General features: G+C 36.7%; 1 protein-coding gene across 1 annotated transcript in view; it reads left to right on the plus strand.

Moving 5' to 3' along the window:
• Nucleotides 1–24289, plus strand: part of BANK1 (B cell scaffold protein with ankyrin repeats 1) — a 382288-nt gene that overhangs the window by 343867 nt on the left and 14132 nt on the right. The window contains 2 exon segments of the mRNA XM_032460712.1: nucleotides 2033–2338; nucleotides 15499–15564. Of these exon segments, the coding sequence (XP_032316603.1) occupies nucleotides 2033–2338; nucleotides 15499–15564 (372 nt within the window).

Consider the following 24289-nt stretch of genomic DNA (forward strand, 5'->3'; position numbering starts at 1 on the left):
TTAAGGTCTTTGAAAGTAAGACTAGAAGCTACCACTTATTTTTTGCCAAAGACTTTGCATGGCTTCTTTGACTTTAACTAGTGATACCTTCAGGAATTTTCCTTTAAGAATATCTTCCATATGCCCTCAAGTTACTGAAAAAGAGAGGCCGCCTTCTCAATGCCTAAGCATCAAACTCTTTATGATGAATTTATGGATGTATTCATTGGAAAAAATAACATAGAACACTTTTCAGTTTATAAAGAACACCCTGTCTCTTTTTATCTTTGCAACAAACTTGCAAGGCAGCAATCACTATCTGCCCCTTTGACTCAGACCTAAGACCATAGAACCTTAATCAGAATGTGTCAAATATGTCTATGAGCAGGTTTCCTGGGCTTTTTGGATTTTTATCTTTGTTATACATTCTTTCACAGTTATTTCAAAAATGGGAATTATAGGAGTGATATATTTTAATCTTCATTTACTGATGTACACCCTGAGTTGAGAAAACGCAGGTCCAACTCTATGAAAAGTATCATCTGATATACTGGGAAATAAAAAGTAAAATGTATTCTCTCTAGTGCAAGTCCAACTTTAGAAAGAGTTGGGAAGGGAAGTGGGTGGGGAAACAAAGAGATGTTAACAGCTCAGGAAATCGGTTCATGAAAGTAAGATAGTTGACACATTCCGCTAAAAATGAAGCACTGTGCAAGTGTTTCCCACACACTTAATCCCGTTTCTCCGGGGATGCTGTCAGTGAAACAGAAGTCACGAAGTCAAAATCTCAAAACCATATTATTCACAGGGGAAAAGGCAAATCATGGTGATTTTCAAGTTAGTGCTAAGCACGTAGGCATTTGCACTTCCTGGGTTGAACTCACTGAAACACTGTGAGCTAAGACTTGAGAGATGATGTTGGGCTGTCCTCTGGTCTCTCCTCATAAGCCGACCCAGGGCAATTGTTAATCTCCTTATGATAATATCCTTATATTCTGCTCTACAGCTTGTTTCTCTCCCTGCCTCCTTTTTGTACTTAAATATCCACAAGTAAACAAAAAAATTTTTGATCAGATTCTCACCAAAGAGGAAGCAGAGTTTTCCTTTAGTTCACGTGCATGAATCTCTTAGAACAACATAGAAAAGCAATAATTTTTCAGTGAATAACTGAAACCTTTCCATTTTATTGTTTCTGTTAATACTTTAAGCAAAATATTTGTCAAAAGGGCACGTTTAAAAAAAATTCTCATTGGTCTGGCAGAGAGAACCATCAAAATTCTTTTCAACTTACTCATTGACCACAGTATACATATCTTTGTCTTCTAAATAACTGCTGCTAGAAAATTTGAATACATTCTTTAAAAATATGTAAAGATTTTACTAAATTTGAAAACCATAAAGGTCTTTTTATTCTTTTCATATAAATTAATCTTCAAGTTTGTCCGTGCCATCTTTTATGTCATGGACTTTACTTTCAATGTCCTTTATCTCAGAATGAGGTTCATGTTGGCTAATAGAAATCAGGAGTTGCAGTTTTGAAGGTCAAGTTGTCTTAGCCTGAGTGAGACTTACTGTAAAACACCAAATAATTGTGCTTTTGGCTATTCCCTTCTGTCATTTTCAGAGAAATTGAACTTTAGGCAGAGTACTCAGTTCAGTCTCTCTGAAAAGTAAACTAACATCAAAAAAAAAATCTGAGAGTGCATTATGCTTGAAAAACATAAGTTTTCAAAGCATTTGGAATTTGAGGCTTAGTTTTATAATTTGATTTCCTAAAATTAAATCATTCATAAACTATGCGGAAAATATTTATATGCATGTTTATATGTTTTCAAAGAAATCTATGTCTTTAAACACTGTTTTCCAACAAGTTAACAATTGTAAACTGTAGGAGTATATGTTAGTAAATTACATGGTTCACTTTCCTCCTTTTGGAACTTACAGGATAATATACAAATTATTTGGGGGGGCATGTTCAATCAAGTGACAGATGGATACCAATAATATTGCATAAAATATAAGAGTAACCACCATCTAAATATTTCATAAGCAGGAAATATGTTGAGAGACCAAGTGGAGAGAAGTCAAAGTTGGTGTGATTCTGGTGCAAGATACAAAATAGGAGGTGAACCCAAAAGAGAAAAAGAAGAGAAGGAAAATGAAAAGGATGAAGATGAGGAGGAAGACCCATACTCTTTCGCTGAGATTGATGACAGTGAATATGACATGATACTGGCCAATAGGAGTATAAAGAAAAAAATCGAAAGTCGGTCTTTCATCATGAACAGACCTCCTGCCCCCACACCTCGACCCACAAACATCCCTCCAAAAGAGGAAACTACACCTTACATAGCACAAGGTAATGCTCTCTGTTGTTGCTGTTACTATTTGTGTGTGTGTGTGTGTGTGTGTGTGTGTGTGTTTGAGGAGTGTCCTCTTTTTGGTGGAATCTAAAACCCCCAAAAATGAAAAGTATCTTTTTGAGTCATAGGTAAATTGTATTGGCCCATTTTTTAATTTAAAAACATGATGAACAAAGAAAGTAAGAACAAGGTGTAGGGTTCTGGTTTCTAATTGTCCATTAAGAAGGATAATTTTAACAAACCATCCAAAGAGCAAGAAATCATATTATGTGTAGATAAATTCTGCTTGATGCTTTTTCCATAGTCCTACGAAAGGGAAGCTCAACTCCTGTGAATAACATGCAACACAAGAAAAGAAGATGGGTACTTTACTTTTTGCCCCCAATGGCATTTATGATAACTTCAAAAACCTAAACAGTTTCAGGTACTAGAATCATAGATGTACAACCCCAGTTTCTCTGACAATTACATTTCACCCCAATGATTAAGATCACTTCATCCATGATAGAATTTTGCTTCATTTTAGACTTCAATTCTTTCTCATTCTCTACTTAGTTGAATCTAAATTAAAAAACTAACAAATCCCAGAGTTGGTAGCTCCGTGGTAAAGCGCATGCTCAGCGTGCATATGGTCCCGGGTCCCCAGCACTTCCCCTAACAAACAAACAAACAAACAAAGACTAAGAATCCTTAGGGCTCTTTTCTGTCTGCAGCCCACAGGGAGCATTGACTCTGCTGTTGTTTCCTAGCGCTCCATGGTGCCTAGGACACGACTTCTATTCAGTGCAATGTGTGCACATGCACTGAATGTCTTTTGGGATAAGATATCATCCTAGGGACTGAGAATGTGGAATAAAATAATGTCTCTTTCCTGGAGGAGTTCTAGGCAACAGATGTGCAAATAAATATGCGGTATTATTTGACATTTTTATTAGAGATTTTTTAAACAAAAGTTTAGAATCAAACAAAATGTTTGGGTGACATCTAAAGCCGAGAGGCAATACATTAAAATAAGCCAAGTCACGTACCCGAACAGAACATTTAAATATGTACCACAAACCCACTCAAAAAGAACACAGTTTAACATGTGTTCAAAAGAAACCATTCCATGGCTGAAGCAGTTTGCACTGAGAGATTTGTATAGGAAAATTTAGCAGGTATATATAAAGTTATTTACCAATGTACTGTATACTTAGTTAACAGTGATCTACTGCTGATAATGTTCAAGAAACTATTAACAAAAATAGGAAACAGTTACAAATTAAGAGGTGTTTCAGCTAGAATAAAATGTCAACTTATATAGATTACTAAGGCAGGGAATAAGCTGTAATTAGAAATTCTCAGATTGTCTGTAATCAGTGGCTCCAGGATCTTACAATCAGCCCACCATACCTGCAAGTCCTACATCCAAGGATTCAGCCAACTGCAGATTGAAAATATTCAAAAAAAAGAAAGTTCCAGAAAGCTCCACAAAGCAAAGTTTTAATTTCCTGCACACTCGCCACAATTTACATAGCAGTTACATTAGGTATTATAAATAATCTGGAAATGACTTAAGCATACGGGAGGATGTGCGGAGGTTATATGTAAATACTCTGCCAGTGTGTAGAAAGGACTTGAGCAGCTGCAGATTTTGCTGTTGAGGGCAAGGTCCTGGAACCAGTTCCCTGTGGATATAGAGGGACAACTTACTAGCTCTTTGACAGGGTTGCTGCATCCCAATAAAATATTTTTTAAAGAAGGAAGATAGTTATGTAGCTCAATAAAAGAATTTAGTTATTTTCTAGATGTTTTTGAAGCGGTGCTTCACCTTCTGTGTCTCAGTCCTTAGGGAGTTTTCAGGACCCCAGGTACAGACTCCCGTGTTGTGTTGCTCTACTTCGTGCTCTTTATCTCCTCAGTTCTTCTATTGGCTGTCGTGTGCTTATTTTCCATGAGTTCTTTCTTGTTGTCTGCTTATTCCTTTTTCTCTAGTATTCCTTCCTCTTTATTTAGTGGTGGTAGGGGCAGTGTAATTCAATATCTTTGTCACAGGTAATGTTTCAGTTTTGCTTTGATTTAAGGTTTTAAATTTCTGCAACTTTTATTTTTCTTTAGTTTTCATATTATCTCTATTATCTTTGTTTGTTGTTTGTTCAGGCTCAAATCCTTGATACCTCCATCAAATATTTGACTATTCTTAGCTATGCTTTCATGTTTAAGAATGAAGCATCAAAAAACCTGGCTGGAAACTCCACTTACTAACTTGGAGACTACACTGTAGGGTAGTGAGGCAACTAGTTTTTTCATTGAATTACTCCAAAGTGTTAGTTTAAGTAGATCTATTCTCCTGTGTTTTTCAACTTTTCTAGAATAAATTCCAACTAACTCCAATCTACATTTATAAATTTGGTTGCCAGTACTTGGAGATCAGAGTGTGGGAAGAAGACTGGGAAATTTCACCATTCAGAATGCACAACTTAACTTGTTCTCCTGTGTTCAGTCCCGTGTATACCTCCTTCCACTCACTGCTGCCTTGTGTGACGTGACCAGAACTACTTCTGTTCAGTTTCTTCAAGAACAAGCCTTCCATCATAAATGATTGCCTCATTTCACTGGAGGAGGAATTAGGGGCTGTGACTACTTTAGACCGTCAGCCAATCCCCACATTAACTGGGAGAACTGAGATGGTTTTCCTCTTCATTCATGTATTTATTTATTAGATAAAGATTTATTGAGTACCAATTGATAAAGCCTTTCTGGATATTAATTATGTAAACTCCCTTACATGACGGTGGTATAATTTGTTGTTTACACACACACACACACACACACACACACACACACACACATACACACACTCAAAGAGAAACTTTAAAGAATCTTACAAATCTTGAGTTTCTAAAAAATTTATCTCACCTACTCATCGCAAGTCCAACACCCTTCAACATTTATAAGTAATTTTTCGAATTCAATTATACAATCTAAATTATTCTCACAACATTTGTGTTATATGCAGACCCTGAACCGGTGTTGTAATATGTGATTTTTGTTTTTGTTTTGCATTTAAGCATATAAAATCAGGTATGGTTATTTTCCCCATATCCCAAAACAGTAGTAAAAACTGAACAGTAAATGAAGTCACCAAGGTCCCTTTCCATTATTTCTTCCTTTTCTTTTTCACTGGGATATACTTGCTTTTCTCTCCCTTTTATGTTATTGATTGTTGATCATTCTGTTCTCACATCAGGAAAACATTACCTCATCAGCTAATTCTTTCCTGATGTTCTTTGCATTTCACAGGGTAAACATCTTTCATCACAGCTTCCCTTCTTTTCTTTCCTAGCTCAGGCAAATCTATTAAAGAGAATATCCACCATTTCCCAGAAAGCCATCCATTCAATTAGAAGAACATTAATTTGCCCCAGTTCTTGCCAGAGCACAGAAGTATAGCAGAATGTTGGCACATTCAAGGTGCGTTAATGCAGCTGAAGAGAAGGATGTGGAGAAGCTGGATGGAAGAGGAATGCAGGACACAGGATCCCAACTTGCTAGTTCTGTAATGTGAGAAAGGACTAGCAATGCAACTAGGCAAAGAAACCAGAGAGATGCAGGAAACTCATGTTGGCTTTTGTGAGATAATAGAACATACGTACACATATATATTGGTTTCTACCCCTGGTTCCTGGCACAGAGCTCCTGAAACCGTGTTACTTCGTGGGTGGTAGGGGTGTTTTTGTTCTAATGAGATGACTCTGAGTGGGCTCCTGGTGAGGGCTGGCACGGCAAAGTCCAAGCAATGATCAGAAGCTTGGAATTTTGGGTCCCATCCCCATTCTCTAGAGAAGGGAGAAGGACTGAAAATGGAGTTAATGATCAATCATGCCTGTGTGAGGAAGCCTCCATAAAATTCTAATATTAGGAGTTTCCAAGAGCCTCCAGGTTGGCAAACACATCCACACAGGAAGGATGACACACCCAAACTCCATAGGGACAGAGTCTCCTGCATTGGAGACCCTCCCAGACCTCGCCCCGTGTATCTCTTCATCTGACTGTTCTTCTGTGTCCTTTATCAAATTCTTTAATCAACTGGGAAGCATAAATAAGTGTTTCCATGAGTTCTGTGAGCTGCTCTAGCAAGTTAATCGGACCTGAGAAGGGGACAGTAAGAATCTCTGATTTGTAACTAAATCAGACAGAAGTTGTGAGTAACCTAGGAATCTACCACTTGGAATTAGCATCTGAAGAAGAGATGCAAGCAGGCTTGTGGGACTAAGCTCTTAATCTGTGGGGTATCTCCAGGTAAACAGTGTCAGAATTGAATTAAATTGAGTTAACTTGCAGTACCTCCAAATGGTGTTGTAGGATTTCGGTGATGGAACCCCTCCACTCACACATTTGGTGACCAGAAGTGAGAGAGTAATGTGAAAGTAAAGGAGATACACAGGGAAGAAAGGCGCAGGAGGAAAAGTGGGTTTTCCCAATACTGCTTTGCTGGGAGTGTTCAGATTCAGCTGATATTCCCTAAACAAAAAAATTCATATATCTGAGATTCAATTTCTATGTCGTTTGTTGGGAATAAAAATAATACCTATTTTAAGAATTGTTGTAATCTTTAAGTGAGATAAAATTAACAACTACCCAGCACAGTATTTGGTATGTGATGTACGTTCAATGGATAATAATTAAAAGCAATTCTACATTGTCTTCCCTCAGTTTCTGGGCAGACAATGACTTTGATAAACTAACTTTAAATTCTAGGGAAATAAAGGGTGTGCTTCCTAGATTCTGGTAGAGTTTGAAGTTAGGGAATCTGTTAAAGATTAAATTGGGGGTGGGGGGCATCCTGTCCTCCAAAGAAGCAAGTTGGCTTGGTCAACTTTTTATAACAATTATTAGGCAACTTTCATGATAATTTCTAATTCATTGAATAATCTTGCATAGTTGGCATTAGTAGCCTCATTTTAGACATAGTGAAACATGCTTAGTGAGTTTCAGTGTCTTACACATGAGGATAAAACTAGGAAGAGAGAGATATGGGATTTGGACCCAGATCAGTCTGGCTATCACATCTGTACACATGGCAGCACAAATTTTCTTTATTGATATATTTATTTCTGAATCATTTATTAATATTTATTTCCTCCTGCTAACCCATAAGATCCATAAGGCAAGAGACCAGTCTTGTTTGGTTTCGCCCATCAAAACCCATTTTCTTTTGTATCTTTAGTGCCAAGCTCAGTGCTGAATTCATAGCAGAAACCATGAATATTTGATGAAGACTAATTGAATGAATACAAGGATGAATAAATGATAAAAATGGCAAGAACCCCATCAATGTGGGTAGCAGAGGAATAGGAGACTTTACTAACACTATAGAGAATGGTCAGAAGAATGGATGAATGTACTAATTCCTAAATGTCTTCTGTTTTAAACCATCCTCTGTTAGAAGTACTACTAATTTGAAGGGGGAACCCCTTACATAATGGGACAAAGTTCTAGGATGTTCACTTATAGCTCAGCATCCCAGCTGCTTTCACACAGCATAACATCAGAGAGAAGTTCTATTTTCACCATCACCACCATCCCTTGCTCCCAGAAATGTAACTGATTAATACAAAATTGAATCCATGGTTTATTGTATCAAGAGATATGTTTCTGGGTTTTTTATTCCATTGCTGTTATACTAAACCTAATTTTATGTTAACAACCAGAAAAAGAATAACTCATTTTTCTTAAAAGTTTTTGAAATCTGTCTGCTTTTAAATATCAGATTTTATATTCTTGTCCTTACAATATTGAAAAGGGTTCAGGTTCATGAAGCTTCAAGAATATGAAGGAATTAACATGGATTTATAGTCCTCCTTAGTGACAGAATTCTTGATTTAAGGCAAATCAAGGAAAGAAAATGAGCACTTTGCATAGCATACATAGATTGGTAGTAAAACTAAATCTAGAAATCATACAAAGAAATGAATGCCTATTGGGGAAACATTTTCAGCACCAAAGGACAATTTCCCATTTTCCTCTCACACAATTAGTAGAACCAAAATCCTTCTTCAGTGTCCATGTTGCAAGGTTTGGGGTAGAATATAATTTCCCTTTCGATTTTCAATTGCTACTGAGTTGCCCTTGGCATTTTACTGTGCAGCAAAGTTGTATATGACCTTTTTGAGAGCTACTCAGCTACTGGGACCCCAAAATGTCAAGTACAATTCAGTTGCTCTCAGAAATTTTCCACTTGCAATTCACTTGTACTTGAAATTGATCGCATACAATGCAATTGAAATGCAAACAGGAAAAAAAAAGATCTGTAGAATATCTTAGGAAAATTAATCCTTATCATTGAATGTGACAGAGTAAAATGGTCTCTGTCCTCATTAGTGAAGAAATAGGGTCAAATGGATTAAAGTACACCTTAGATCAAGTGCCTTGGGTTATACTCTCTGGCTGAGTGAACCTTGTCCAAACTATTAGCTTTAAGACTTAGTGTGCATGTTAAAGGTGGTCTCAGGGCAGACGGGCATATTTATCATTCTATTTGTAAGCCTGGTGTTCCTGTCTCCCCTGTGATTCTCTGCCTCCCTCCTTTCTCTGATAGGGCACTGGTGCAGCTCTGCAAAGGAGTAGTCGTTTAGACCTGTGCTCACACTGTGGATTCTGGTCTTCTTCCTCATCACATACGATGCTCCTGGAGTCTCTGTTAATTATGTCTTTTAGTAAGAACCTCAACTGGCCTAGAGTAGTAGTTCTTAATTGGTGGTGATTTGCCTCCCAGGAGACATTTAGAAACATTTGGCAATGTTTAGAGACATTTTTGATTGTCATGACTAAGACAGTACTGCTGGCATCGATGCTGGCCACAAAACAAGTCTCAAAAATGTAAAAGGATAGAAATTATATCAAGTGTTTTTTCCGACCACAGTGGTATGAAACTAGAAATCAATTACAGGGGAGAAAAACACAAACATGTGGAGACTAAGCCACATGCTACTAAAAAACCCATGGGTCAATGAAGAAGTCAGAGAGGAAATCAGAACATACCTCGAGACAAGTGAAAATAAAAACAGCACTTTCCAAAATCTATGGGATGCTGCAGCAAAAGCGGATCTAAGAGGGGAGTTTATAGCAATACAGGTCCCCCTCAAGAAATAAGAAAATCTCAAATAATTAGCCCTGTCCTTTTGGAATTTTCAATTGCATTTCTGTAATTTGAGTCTTATTAGCAGAACTAGTATTTAGTATTTGTTCCAAGTGAGCATAACCAGATCCTACTGGTTACTTTTTAGGACAGTAACATTTCCTGATAGAAGAAAAAAAAAATTGAGGCCAGAGAAATTACTTTTGGTAATCACTGTGCATGAAAAGTGAACTCATCACAGTGTCTAGAATACTGCAATGACTTCCTAAAACCCAAACCACTTCTCTTTGAAACAAAAGGAAAATGACTAGGGATGTTACTGGAATAACATCTACACTGCTATCATTTTTTATCGAGTACAAAAGTGCAAAAATTAAAGTCAGGCAGTGAGCCTACATGAAATCATATGAGAGGAGGTAAGCCCCAGTCCAGTGCTCTGCAAGCAATAGATGTTAAATATAGGTTGCCTGCCTGGTAATAAGAGGGGGAAGGAGCTGCCTGCCCAATGGTGGGGTAGGGACTTTGCTGATAAACTCATTACAATGGCCTCAAGCTCTAATTACACAGAATTTCATAAACCAACTGCTCCCTCCCTCTCTGAAAGTCCCAACTTTCTGGATAAAAAACATTTCTAGAATAGAACTATTCTTATTTGCATCAAAAAAGGTAAATATGCAAATAAAGCCAGTTTGTATTCTACTCAAATAAAAATTCAGTTCCTTAAAAGTAGAAAAAGTAATTGATAGTGAGATTTCCTGGTTTGGGAGAGGGTTTTTATGGGAAGACTTCTATCAGACTTAAAGTTTCCATTACAAGTTGGAAAGAAAATTGTTTTCTCCTTCGGAAACCAAAGCATTCATTGATATTTCCGTTGAATTGGAATTTCCCTCATGCAGATATATACTTTCCAAATTCCTATCTCCACCAGTCTCCAGAGTAAGCTGTAACCACATCTGTGACCTCATTTGTGCTGGATGACCATTTGCAGATTCTTCCTAAAAATTAAAATTAAACAATGTTTTAAAAAGCTATAACTCCTGACTCTGTGTCTGCCAGGCAGTAAACTACTTTCAGGGGAAAGACCTTCATATAATGTGGCTGATGTGACCATCTGTGGCCATGCCACCTCTAGTGTGCCTGTTTAAATGTGTTGACCTGTATTGGATCAATTTGTTGAAACTGGTAACCTGTAACTCTTGCTAGCAGAATGAAATGGTGCTTTAAATCTGACCAGAATGTTCGGTCTATCTTGGTCCATTTGCAAAGAGACTACATCTCTTCTCTGAGGTTATTTTCACTGGTCAGTATGACGACTTTCATAGGGTTAGAACCTTCTGTTCCCTGCCTTTGCTAGCTAGACAAAGGGGTTTACATTGCTTTCCTGTACCTCCTTCTGCCTTTTCGTTATTAGCATTCACAGGATACAAATTGAGGAAACAAAGTAGATAGAGAAAGGCTAGAGAGGTTGCATTATGACCCTTGCCCCTCCTGATTGTTTTTCATGTCTGTCCTCTCTCATCAGTAGGCACTAATGACACATTTGAACTTTGCTTAAAATAATACACCAAAATGGGGGACCTTGTGGAAACTGACCAGATCTTATTTACCTTTGCATTCTTTGGACCTAGCACAGCACTTAGCTACGTAGTTAGCAATCTAATGAACGTTTGTTGAGTGAATAATAAACATACTCCTGCTTCTATACAGTATCATTCCCTGAAATACCCAGAGCACATTACAAATTTGCACGTTTTAATTTTATATCAAATCCGTAGTTTCAAGAACGATCATCAGTGATAGGTACATAGCTCTAAACAATATTTCATTTTACACTTCACATAGGCATGGAACATCAAGGGGTTTGTGGTTTCTAACTCATATCTTTATGAATGCACTTGGCTGTTGCACAGACTTTCCATTACCTTAGCCACTTATAAAATAATTCCAAATAAGCTTTATCAGATTTTCAAAGAAGGTCAGTTCTGGAAGAGCCATTTGCTTGAAACAGGCCACTAATGAGGTTGACATGAAGAATGTTCTTGCAGAAGCAACCTGGAAAGACAAATAGTGCAAGTGAATTCATTATATTTCACCTTCTCCTCCTCTGCTCTTCTGATAGTTCTGCTTTGCTTAACATTTTGAATATTTAATACTATGCTAATTTTTTCCCATTCAATGTCATTTCTATTCTAGGGAAAATTTTACCAAAGTCATTCCACCAATATTTAAAATAAATGAGGGTGGTATTTGGGACATTTTCATTGTTTGAGATTATTTTAAACCTCAAAGATTGTTTTTCTTTCTTTACGGACTTTTTGTTTTTAATGTTTAAAGGTAGTGACAGCTACTAATAATGCATTCATTGTTCTTCTCAAATTCCCATTTTAGGTAAGAAAAGAAAAATAAGGTTTCAGTAGGGCAGAGAATCATCAAAATTGATGTGTGTCATAACTGCCTTGATAGCATCATTTGAACACTGACGCAGTAAAATATGGTCAAAAATATCCTCCAAGAATTCAAACAGATGGAGACAGGACCATCTCTGTGTATTATAAAAAAAACTAACATTGGTAATATTGGTCTGTGATTTAACTTTCTAGTGTTTCTATTAGTCTAAGCTCCCAGTGAAAATAATCTTTTCCTCAAAATGTAGCATTCTACTTAAAGTCATACTCATTTAAGAATTTATCCAGGCACCATTTGGCCTAGAATGACTTGCGAGAAAAGAATTGGTAGCATCTTAGAATGTCAGAACTGAGTAAGACACTGGAGAGCATCTCATCCAAGCCTTAACTTCATTAGCACAGAAAATAAAGGCTCAGAAGAGAGCCGTTTGCCCATGTCATGCATGTTGTTAATATTAAGACAAAACTCTACCCCTTCCACTGTGCCAGATTGATTAGCATTCTGGTATATAGATTTTTTTCAGTTATTGTGTGTTTAGAACAGACTCTCACCTTACTACAAATCCTGTTGTACAAAAACAAATACTTTCATGTACTAAGCTGAGTGATCTATACCCAATGCTCAGTTATCCCTATATCATCGAATTTTATAGTTACCTCTTACAAAAGTTATGTGGGTGAAATGGTAAATATAAAGTGTATAAAGCTTTTTAGAACAAAGATTTTGCAATTTTAAATGTTTTAATGTTGACTGTAAAAAGAAAGATGAGCACATTCTGGAATTTTGTGTCTGTGTATTCTTTTCCTAAGGCTAAGAGAGTATGTGTCTTTGGTATGCATGTTTACGTCGGTGATCATTTGGATGGGTTAGCTCTTTCTGCAGGAAGCAAGTTAATATAGGTCTTTTCCCAAGATTACCTCATATTCAAAAACACCTAATTTTCACATCAATGAGAGAATAGCGTGGTGGCAATATACTGATTGCTAATTGAGTTCTTATAAGGAAATGAGGCTTGTCTGTAGGTAGAAGGAGAGGAAGGGTTGTAGTGGGTGTAGCTGGAGGTGAGTTAAGAGGGAATTTCTGGGGAGGTTATGCAGGTAGAGAGGGTCTTCACACCACGGAGCACGATTTAGTGCACATCCTGCTCTTAAAGAGTTGTCAGCACTTTCATCATTGTCCTACTCAGAGCATCCTGCTCTCCCATCCCAGTCCTTCACTCCATCCCAGGCTGCTCCAAATATAAACGCTGGGGAAATGTCGACAAAAATAAATGTGCTGCTGTAACTTCTCAGTCTGGCAACTGAGCATGTGTACCTGTTTGATGTTTACAGTATTTCACAAACTCTAGACCTTTGTTGTCAACAAATTGTATTTCAATAAAATATAAGATGTAAAGTGACTTTTAACAAACGAATGCCAAAAAGCTGGAAAAAAGTAATTCCAAGTGCTCTGTAGCTTCAAAGTTCATCAGCATTCTTAAAGCTTGTTAATTAATGTCCTTTTTTATTGGAAGAATTTATTCTCTGAATTCATCTTTGGATTCAGATTATTTCCTGTATTAATGGTGCCAGATTACAGCTTTTTTGTCTGAGACAGTCTCCGTTATTATCTTAAGAATATTGGCAAGAAAGCACAGAGCGTCTGCATGTTATTAAAATTTCAAAAGTGTTTCATTTTTTCAAGACTTTTAGAACTGGCCAATGAAAAAAAAATCAAGCACCACTTGTAAAAATGCTTTTATTATCCTAAAATATATTCACACACCATATATCCATCAGTGTGTTTTATTTTAGAAAAAAAATGTAAGCCGCAAACCAAGAACTTGCCAGTAAGTTATATTTAGCATGTTTTCCAAATACTAACTTGAAGCAGAAAATTGATTTTCAACCAAAAATGTTATTTCATGTGTCTGATTTCTCTTAAAGGCATCATACTTTGAAAATATATTTGCTTCTCCTGTTTGAAGGAGGACAGGAGTGCAGAGTACCCTTTCTGTTGACAGCAGCTGGCAAATTATATATGCTTAATAAGTAATTACTGATTTGAAATGGTTTAGGGAAACTTCTTGAATTTAAAAAAAAAATGATATGTGGATTAATCACAGATATGACTTTGATATTAGATTGGTTTAAAGATATTAAGGCCAAAGACAGAGATTGAAAATAACTCCTGGGCTGCATCTCCCAGTCAGAGTGATACCTGCTGGAACCATCCAACCCCAATACCCTCAGTCCTCCATGCCTCTGCCAGGTTGTCCCAGGAAATCCTGGGAGCTGCTAAGAAAAGCATGAGACACAAGCATGTTGGAAATGCCCTGGGGTTCTTTTTAATCTCCTCCCTATGGCTCCTTCGTTACCTGTTTTGTTTTGTTTTGTTTACTTTTGCCAGGATGTACTTGCTTTACAATTTCTTTCAGATTGTTTTACTACATCTAGTTCTTGGCATGCTAACTGTTTGGCTAACTGTCTCACTGTGGTTTGTTTCCTCATGTGATTTGTAATTCTTTTTTTTTTTTTAAGTGAAGTATCGTTGATGTGCAATGTTCTATAAGTTAAAGGTGTACAGTGTAGCCATTCACAATTTTTAAAGGTAAGACTCCATTTATAGTTATTATAAAACATTGCCTCTAATCCCTGTGTGGTGCAATGTATCCTTAGTTATGGAAGAGGAGAGGCAGCAGTGCTGGGAAGAACCAAGCAATAGATTGCAGTGCAAAGCTTGAGGGTCCAGCTTGCATCCCACTGACGGCAGTTCTGGGGTTATTGCAAGATTATGTAGCCCTTTTACCTGTTAGTTATTTCCACCTTCCTCGTCAATAAACATATGAATAGATCTCTAAGGCCTCTTCCAGTTCCCAAACACCTATAATTTAAACTTGCCATAAAAAATAAATGGAACTCTGGGATGTTCAATTTCTAAAGTCAGGCTGTAAAGGCTATAGACTTTTTCATTAACATATGCCAGAAGGTAGACGGAACTTTGTGGGTGCTCAGTAAATATTAAACAATCAATTTTATCTTTCATTTGCAAAATGGGGTGACTAATGCTGACTTGTCTCACAGAATTCCATGTGAGAAATAATAAATGAGAACAAAGCACTTTTCAGATAATGAAGTAATTCGAATAAGCTGCTTTAATAGGTCTGAGGTCTAGCTACATGATGCAAGAATAAAGTGTCTTTTTTATTATTGCATCTGTGAAATACAACAGCCTTTTTATCTGTTTAAGAAGAAACAGTCATTATCCTTGCTTATCACCAAAAAGTCAGCGTGAGTAATTTCTGTGCAAATGGAATTTTTCATGTGATTTTAGCATTTATCACTTTTAACAAAATGCAGCTTTTATCTTTACCTGATATCAAAATGGAATCACATCTTGATTTGAACAGTTTAATGAGGCGTTCCATCAGCATTATACTACTCTGCACAAAGAAAACGCTTTTGAAATGACTGATAAGCTGCACAAATGAGAAAATTGTAAATTTAATAATCCTCCTACTCAAAAAATAATACAATTCAGAAATTGTTACTGAGGAAAATGAAATATGGCATTCTAGTTTCCTAGAGACTTCCATAGCATGTTCGTTTTTATGTTTATGTTCAATAAATAATATGCTATATTTTTTTACAGTGTTTCAACAAAAGGCAGCCAGAAGACAGTCTGATGGTGACAAGTTTCATGGTCCTAAGAAACAAGGTACTGACATGAACTTCAGTTTATTTACTGATCTCTAAGTAAGATTTAAAGAAGTCTTATGAATACTGAACAAAGTCTCCTGAAGTAGGAGTAAGTGTGAACTATATTAATTTTACTCTTACATCAGTGTCTTACCCAAATACAATTTTTCCATAATAAGATTAATGCAAGGAAATTATTTTAATTAACAAAGGCAAGAAATGGCCTTGTGAAGATATTTGTGGAGATGTTGATGGTGTTGTTCGTTATCAGGGCTCTGGGAGGGTCAAGTAGGACAGACTCTCTAGTGTGTCTCCATGCTGCCCTAGACCTTCAGAGAGAAGCCCCTGGAACTTAGCTTGGTGGAAGGGCAGATGGTCGGTTCCCCAAACAAGGGGACCAGCATGGGTTGTCTGTGCTCTACACTGAACTCCAAAGACTGTACCCTTCTCTCACTATTCTCTTGCCTTCAGCACTTGATCCAGCAGTTGTTTTGAACAATTATTTGTCACGCAGAGAAGAGCTGGATACTGTCACTACAAGTCATCTCACACAGGAGGAATAGTTCCCTCATGCTCTGTAAGGAGGCAGCTGCCTTCAGTCTCCCCTGACATACTTGGTTCCTATTGAAAAGGGAGATTCTAGCAGGTTACTTATTATGAGTCTTTGCCGATAATCAGGCCTTGATTAAAGGTCAAAAATGAAAAACATAAAGGGTGGCAGAGGTGGAGGTGGCACGGCTGACTCTGATGATCAGTGAGCATGTACAAATGCTTCTGGCCTCAACGCACTGTTGAAATAACGTCACTCTAAAATAATAATACTGTGAAATTTTTACCCTTAAATTATTGAGAAAAACATTATAATAAAATTGGGAGGTTATTTCACAGCAGCCACTAACCACAGCCACAGTCAGTCTCTTCTGGGGGCCATTGTGAAAATAGGAAGGTACCGATCGCAACCACTCCTAACACTCCCTGTGCTGTTAAATACAGAGCCTCAACAGACTAGCTCCGCGGACACCGAGGGTCATCCTCCAAACGAAGATGTGTCTTTAAAAGAGTGATCTTCACCCATCACTTCGAGTGTCATTTGTCATGGCAGCAAGGTTGTACTTAGATCATTCTTCCAATTAAGTTCACTGGTGTTTGAATGGAGCACACGATGACCCCGAACTCCCAGCCTCCCTTGAATCACTTGGATATACTTCTTATAAATCTGCATGCAAAAAACTCTCCTCATTGGACAGCTTTTCATTTCTAGTGGTTTCTTATTTGGAGGAGCAAGATACATTAAGTCTACTATTATCCTCCCACTGTGCCTTTAGCTCTCTCAAGAAATAAATGCAGAACTCCATATGAGATTATTGTCCAATTAGGATCCAACCGTTATTGAAGGAATTAAATGAAGTAGAGAAGATTATTCTTATCTGGACTCCCCTGCATACCTCACAGAGCTTCCATTTGGAAAGAATAAAGAGGGGGGAATGCTTTGAGCTCTTGGGGAGAAAATTTCCCTGAACCATTTTTAATAAATTATTCAGTTACCATATTTTTAATTAGATTCTGTTAGAATTAAGGGACAGATGTGAAGAAGGCCACAGGAGATGAGGGAAGGTGACGAGTAGCAAGTGTAAGGAAGGGATCCTCGGAATGCCTACCCTTACCCACCATCCTCAGGGTGTCCCCCAGCATGCCATCGAGGGAAAGGCTGCTAATGCACTTGAAGCTGGAAGGGACCAATTATCATTCTATCATATGCATAGAAAAAAAAAATATTCCCTTCTGTACTCAGAAAAAAAGGGAGAAGAGAGAATGGTGAAAGGAAACAAGAACCTAAATTATACTTTATTGGTTTAATATTTGTCTGTATCTTGTGAACTTAATTTGCTTCATCAAGATCAGTGATGACTAAATTTGTTTAATTCTTAGGGGTTAGGATACTGAAAATTTTAATCAAATATTCTTGTGTGAATTTTTCTCTCTTTAGATGTTTTAAATCCATTTATTGGTGATAGTTTTGGTTAGTCACTTTAGAGCAGTTCCATGGGATTCCTTTAACCAATACTTAAGCAAAATGGAAACAAATATTGTTCTGTTTGCAAGGACTGGAGGAATATTCAATCTTATGACACGTTTAGAACAAAAAAGCTTCCCTGGTGACTGCAGTCTGCAGAGGAATCAGAATCTAGCATAGGAGAAAAAATCAAGAATAACTGCGGAGATTTTGAAATTAAAGAATTAAGTACCCAGTGGACTCTGTCTAACCATTTTTCTCAAAACCTTTCTAGACACGTGTGGCCTTACAGACAGTGGGACATTCTAGGCAATTAAAACCGCTCATCCCTAAATTAACGAATGCTCTTCAAATATCGTGGGATTTCACGGCGTAACAGGAAGAGCAATACGAGCGCAATACATGCTTCACCAATGCTAATCTCGTTATTTGGTAAAGAACAGAAAGGGCCCTTTTATGAAGTATTTGTCAGAGTTAAGATTTTTTAAAGGGATTAGACAGGTTCTCTAAAGGCTAAAGAAATTACTCAATTATTTCACTCGACCCTGGAAGGGAAAGGCACAATGAGAGCCAACTGTTTTCCCACGGAAAGTATAGGCTTTTCAGATGCCCCGTGTTGAAGACTGCCGAGGGATTGCCAGGAACTTACATTATTGCTAAGTCAAGGAATTTTCCTGAGGAACAGAAAAACATTAATTGGCACCATTTCCACAGGAAACTCGACAGATTTCTTCAACTCAATTTTCACATCTTGAAAAAAATCTAAGAAAAATGCTGAGGACTTTGGATCATAGATAAAAGTTTCCATCAAAATGTAGTTTTTAAAATCAGTTTTTCCAAGTTGGTTTTAAAATTAGAAAAATTTTTAAATCAGTGCCAGAGTGGTGTCCCCAGAATATGCTGCCACCACACCTCCACCCACTTCCCTAAACTGTGTCTCACGGAGCAGTCAAGGGTTTGGTCTTCAAATCTGCAAACCAGAGAACTGAATTTTGTCAGTGGGTTTGGAGTCAATCAGAGTCTTATAGTCTGAGTCCTGTTAACCAAGCTCACAGAGGACTGATTTATAACCCCCAATTCCAATCTATTAAATCTATACTGTAGCAGGGTTCCTTTCCAGTGACTAGAATGCTTGCATTCATTAGGCCCTTGCCAAATAATACAGTTTCTATAAAATATAGCTAGTAATTAGGCAAACATGACCAGGTCAAAGGGTAATGGACGAATGTCAGGGCTTCAAGGACATGTAAAAATCTGGTTAATTCTCCTGCCTCACAAAATCTTATAGTAGTCTAGGGTCAAGATTGTTCACATCTCCTGTACCTGTTACAGCTTTTCTTCCCTCTGTTGTATCTTTTGGGGGGCCATACTAAGGGGGTCTTTTCTACCTTCATTGGAATCATCTCTGTTTTATTAATTAACACAGTCTTATCTCAGATATGATACATGGCAACTGAAGAGGTTTAGGCTTCTTACCTTCTTACCTGCCTCCCTGTGAGCATGAGTCACAGCCACAGGTGTGCTCAGCTACACCGTTAAGTAGTGCCCTGAGCGTGCTTTGTTGCTGTAACACTTAGGAGGCAAACCATTTCCTTGCAGGGTAGAGCTAGGTGGGAGGTGGGAGGAGCACGACCACCCTAACCAGCTGCCTGTACCAGTGACTCTCATTCCTACGTGAGCATAAGAAGTGTTTGTAGAAATTCTAGAATTTGGTCGCCTAAGTCCTACTGTAGACGTGGGCTACAAGTGTAACGCGTGAGAATAGTAATGAGCTCTAAGAATAATAAATCTCAAACCAACACACACACACACACACACACACACACACACAATTTAACCAAACGAAACTGTTTCAAAGGCTATCTTGTGATCACATCTGGCCTCTAAATATGTTATCATGTGCACAGTATAATTTCAATTTTTTGCTGTTTCCACCATGCTAAAATCCATGTCTCATGTAAAAATTCAAATCCCCGATCACACCCAATTATATTATTGAATCATTTGCTACAGATGACTTTTGCTGTTATCATTTGTTACCATCCTTTCCATGTTGTTTTCTTATATTTGAGACACGTTTCTCTAAACTTATAATTCTATCAGAAGTGGGAAAATAAAAGAGATACCAAGAGAATCATGCTATCAATAAAAACACAAATAGGAAATATTTATTTTTGATAATGAAGACTATTCAGATGTGTTTAATAAGCAGGCACTAAGTCTTCTCTGCTCAATAACTCTGTCTGGCCCATGTTGGCTTACGAGTTTGCAACCTCTGGTATAGTCTCTGCCCACTAGTTCTCCACTGCAGACTGCAAAGTCGTTATTGGCTGGTCTTTCCAGAGGGTGTGCATGCTCTTGGGAAAGATACAGTCAGGGAACGTATCTTGTACAAGCTTTCTAAATGCCCAGTACTGCAGCAGTTTGATGAATGTTAAATAATAGAGTTTTCTCTAAGCAGGAGACCTGGGGAAAAGCAGATGGTATTACCCTTATGTGGGGAAAAGAGAATGCTGGTCCCTGAGGTATTTTTATCAGACTGTTTTGGCCAGTACTGGATATATTAAAAAGAAAAGAGGGGAAATTATCAAAATGTGGTTATTTGTATCCCAGAAAAGAATAATGGCTTCAGATCTCTTTTTCAGTATAACTTACATTTCCATTTGTCATATTATTCACGGGAGGGTTTTTGGTTTTTTTTTTTTTTTTTTTTTCATTCTAGTCATACCTGGAAAAACTTGTGGAATAGCTGCGTTCTTGTCTAAAATTGGGATGTGTCAACAGCCCACAGTGACCTCTCAGAAATGCTTGTGAAAGAAAGGCGTCAAAAAGATGAAATTCTTAATAATAGTGGAAACAAAGATTGGAGCTGATACTAGCTAGGATGTGAGACTAATTCCAATTAATTCTAAGGTTAAAGAAAGGGGATTAAAACAAATAAAATCAGTATTCCACCCGCTGACCCCCAGCTATCACTCTACTATAAGAATGCTAATTTTTTTTTAAGTTTTCCCCACTTCAGCTCTGGTCTTTATATACACATGCAGAAAAAGTAGTTCTCCCAGTAGAAAGCCTCCTGAGACCCTTCAGTAAAGCTCTGGGATGGAAAGATGGGTTGGGCAGGAAGAATTACTGTTTATTCAGGGAGTCAGTTGCTTGCAGCCTCTCAGTACACAGTGCCAAAGAATCATGTTCCATCTATATGTGGCAAAGCTGCCTTAGACAAAGCCTGCTAAGCCCTGTGATCTTGAGTTGTGAATTACACCTATCAGAGTCTTCTGCAATCCTTGAGCACAGAACAAAATTTGATCTGAACACAAGGAATAGAAGCAAAGGATAAATAAACACCAAATCTCTTGTTGAGCGTGATTCCGTAGATGCGTTTTCTCTCAAGGAGGTTGAAGAAGAGAACAAATAAATAATATGAAAACTTCAAAAACCACGTTAAGGAAAAGGAAAGATAATTTCATCGTGAAGATTCAGGATAATTATGCTTCCGTAAATCATTTATTTAATGAGTAAGGTTGAGTAAGTGCTTCCCAAGAAGCACTACGCTATCAGTATGGAGATAAGAGAAAATACGCACACGTGTGTACGTGCACATGCGCTCCACTCACATACACAAAGTAAGAACATTTCAACTAATGACTTGCAATTGTTTAAATCTGAAGCTTTTTGTAAGTATTTTAACTTTTTAGAAAATAACTGTAAAGAAGTATGATATATTTTGAACTTTCATTTACTAGATTAAGGTAAATTGCGTATAGTCTATCTCTATCCCACCTTTGTATCGAAAGATGGAAACTAAAAGAAAAGGCAAAAAAAAGAGTAAGATTTTGTATAGAACAACAGTTATGACAATATGCGTGTCAGTGAAACAGCCTCACAGAGCAGGAGCAGTCACCGAGGGCCGTGTGCAGCATTCATACACCACGGCAAGTCCTCACAGCTGTCTTATGAGACAGGTATTATTTTCCCTTTGAAGATGGATTCGTTATCTCTAATCAAGGCCACAGAACTAAGAGGTAGAGATAAAATTTAAATTTAATGCTGTTTGACTCTGAAGTCTAAGTTTCCTACTGTCCTGTCGTTCCAAGTAGTCATTATAACAGCAATTACAACACAATTTCTATGACGCCCTGGGCTTTCGCACAAGCTTGGATGGTTACAAAGCATGTCACACATATAAGCTCCTTCAACCCTGGCAACAACCCTGTAATAAAGGTGTTATTTATCTGCATTTTATAGACAAATTGAAGTTTACAAAGGCTGGGTGAGAGAGCTGAGATTTGTACCCATGCTCGCCTGGTTCCAAATACCACCTTACACATTTTCTTTTATAAAAGATGCAGATTCAAATTTGGATAAAAGACAAAAATCAAACTATATTCTGCTTTTAAAAGATATAAGACAAAAAATACTAAAGAAAAGTTAAAAATGTATGGTCAGTAATGAATGCTGAAAGAAACAGAAATGGAGTTGTTTTCAACCTTAATTTTAGAAAAAAAAGAACTCAAGACAAAAGCATTAGAAAAGAAAATCTATTTATTTATTTAAATTCTAAAATCCAAATAAAAGCATGTCGTTCATGCTCTTTTATGTGGCAAATTTTAAAACATTTAAATATTTAAATAAAATATGGTAGAATAAAAGAATCTGACAAAAACCACAGTAATAGTGAGAGGTCATAAATACTTTGAATCTTTGATAAAATAGTAAAAATGCAAAAAAAATTAAGATAATGTAAGTTTGTACTTAATAGACTATACACCTTTCAAGATCCTTAATTGATAATAGGCTATCTCACTTTTTAAAAATTTAATAAAAATATAACCTACTCAACTAACTTTCTGATCTCAGTATACTTTTCAAAGAATTAATAGCAGAAATGAAAAACAACTGGAGAAATTCTAGAAAACTTCTGAAGGCAAAGAGAAAATTAGAAACACAATTGAATGCTTAGAAAGCAAACTGTAAGCAGAGGAAACATCATGGCCTTAAAGCTTTAGTTATTTTCTTTTTCATGTCAGGCAAAATTTAATCATGAAAATGTAAATCTACAAAAGACAATTTGGAAGAATTATTTGCATTATCCAAATATTCTTTGTAAAGCTTTAGTTATTAAACAAGAAAAGGAAAACAAAGAAACTGAACACTAGTGAAAAAAAATTATGGAATAAAAACTAATGAAATAAATGGTAGAATTTAAAGAATTCACAGATGTGAAACCACAAGGACTATTGACTAAATCTAAAAGTTTACTTTTAAAAAGAGTAAATTAGCAAATCCTCTGGCAAATCTAATCAAGAGACAACACCAATGAGAAAATCAGTCACGAGAAGATGTCAGTACATAGAATCAGAGGAATTGTTTGTGCTTGAAAATGTATGACTTTTCAAAGAGAAATACTAGTTAACAAAGTTATGTCAGGTCATAATGACATGTCAGCATAGGCTCTTCAGTTGTAACACGTGTGCCCCTCCGGTGGGCGACGTTGATAATGTGGGAAGCGATGCACATGTGGAGACTGGGGTATATGGGAGACCTTTGTACTTCTGCTCATTTTGACTATGAACATAAAACTGCTCTAAATAATAAAGTGTATTAATAAAACAAAGTCAGCTTATTAAAAAACTATGTCAGGTGATGAGAGAATTTTTTGAAGTACTACTAGATTAATCGCTATGGAGTTTTGCAGATTTTTTTTAACTCAAAAGATAACCTAGGACAAGTTTCACCACTGAGTTATTGAAAACTCAAGTAAAGGAGAATTTTTGTATTACAGAACCATCTCACGTGGTGAAATATTAGTGTAATGTGCTAGTTATTTCATTAAGAAAAAAATGCATGCAAATCTCAGTTAATGATGAAACAGATGTAAATCATTATTGTTCAACTATTCACAATTTTCAAAAATCTTATAAAATAAGAAAGAGAATAATTTCTCAGCATGATCAGGAATGTCTTACTAGCTCAAGAACAGAGCTCCTTAATGCTAGAAACAAGATAAGGAGGCTTATTCTAGAAGATTCTAACAACTGGAATAACACGAGTCTAAAATAAAAAGTGTAATTATTTGGAAAGAGAAGGTGCTTTTCCATTATTTTTTAGATGATATGTGTACATGCCTACAGACCATTATAGAATCAACTATAAGACTCTTAAAATTATTTAAAACAGCTTGATATAATTCAGAAATAATTTTCCCTTTTTACATACCAGCAATGCTAGTTTGGAGATGTCATAAAAGAAAAAAGCTTATTCACTATACGTTGAAAACGAAAAGTTTCTATTAAAAAGAGAGACATACCATTTTCTCGCATGGGCAGATTAAATAGACTAAATGCTTCTTTAGATAATTTACAGATTTTTTAAAAAATCCCAATCACTTTGAAAGGACTTTTTTTCCCCTTTGGAGAGAGAGACAACAGTTTAGAAGAATGCTTCTGAACTCATAAAGATTATAAATAAGTAAGAAGAGCAGAAATGAGGCAACCTTTTAGGAACATAAAAAGATTGAGGCAGCACACTTGCCATGTGTGTTATTAAGGTCCATCACTTATGCGGTGCTTAAAGCTGCGGTGCTTAGCATCACACTGGCATGAGAAGCACTAGCAGGGAAAGAATATCACTGTAATTAGCTATAAAGTTATTAAAGCTTCTGTGCCTTTTTTTACTTGAATAATGCAAAATATTATCAAAAGTGCATTGAGACATACACTCCCACATC

Source organism: Camelus ferus, chromosome 2 (assembly GCF_009834535.1).
Source record: "Camelus ferus isolate YT-003-E chromosome 2, BCGSAC_Cfer_1.0, whole genome shotgun sequence".
In the NCBI taxonomy this organism is placed as follows: Eukaryota; Metazoa; Chordata; class Mammalia; order Artiodactyla; family Camelidae; genus Camelus; species Camelus ferus.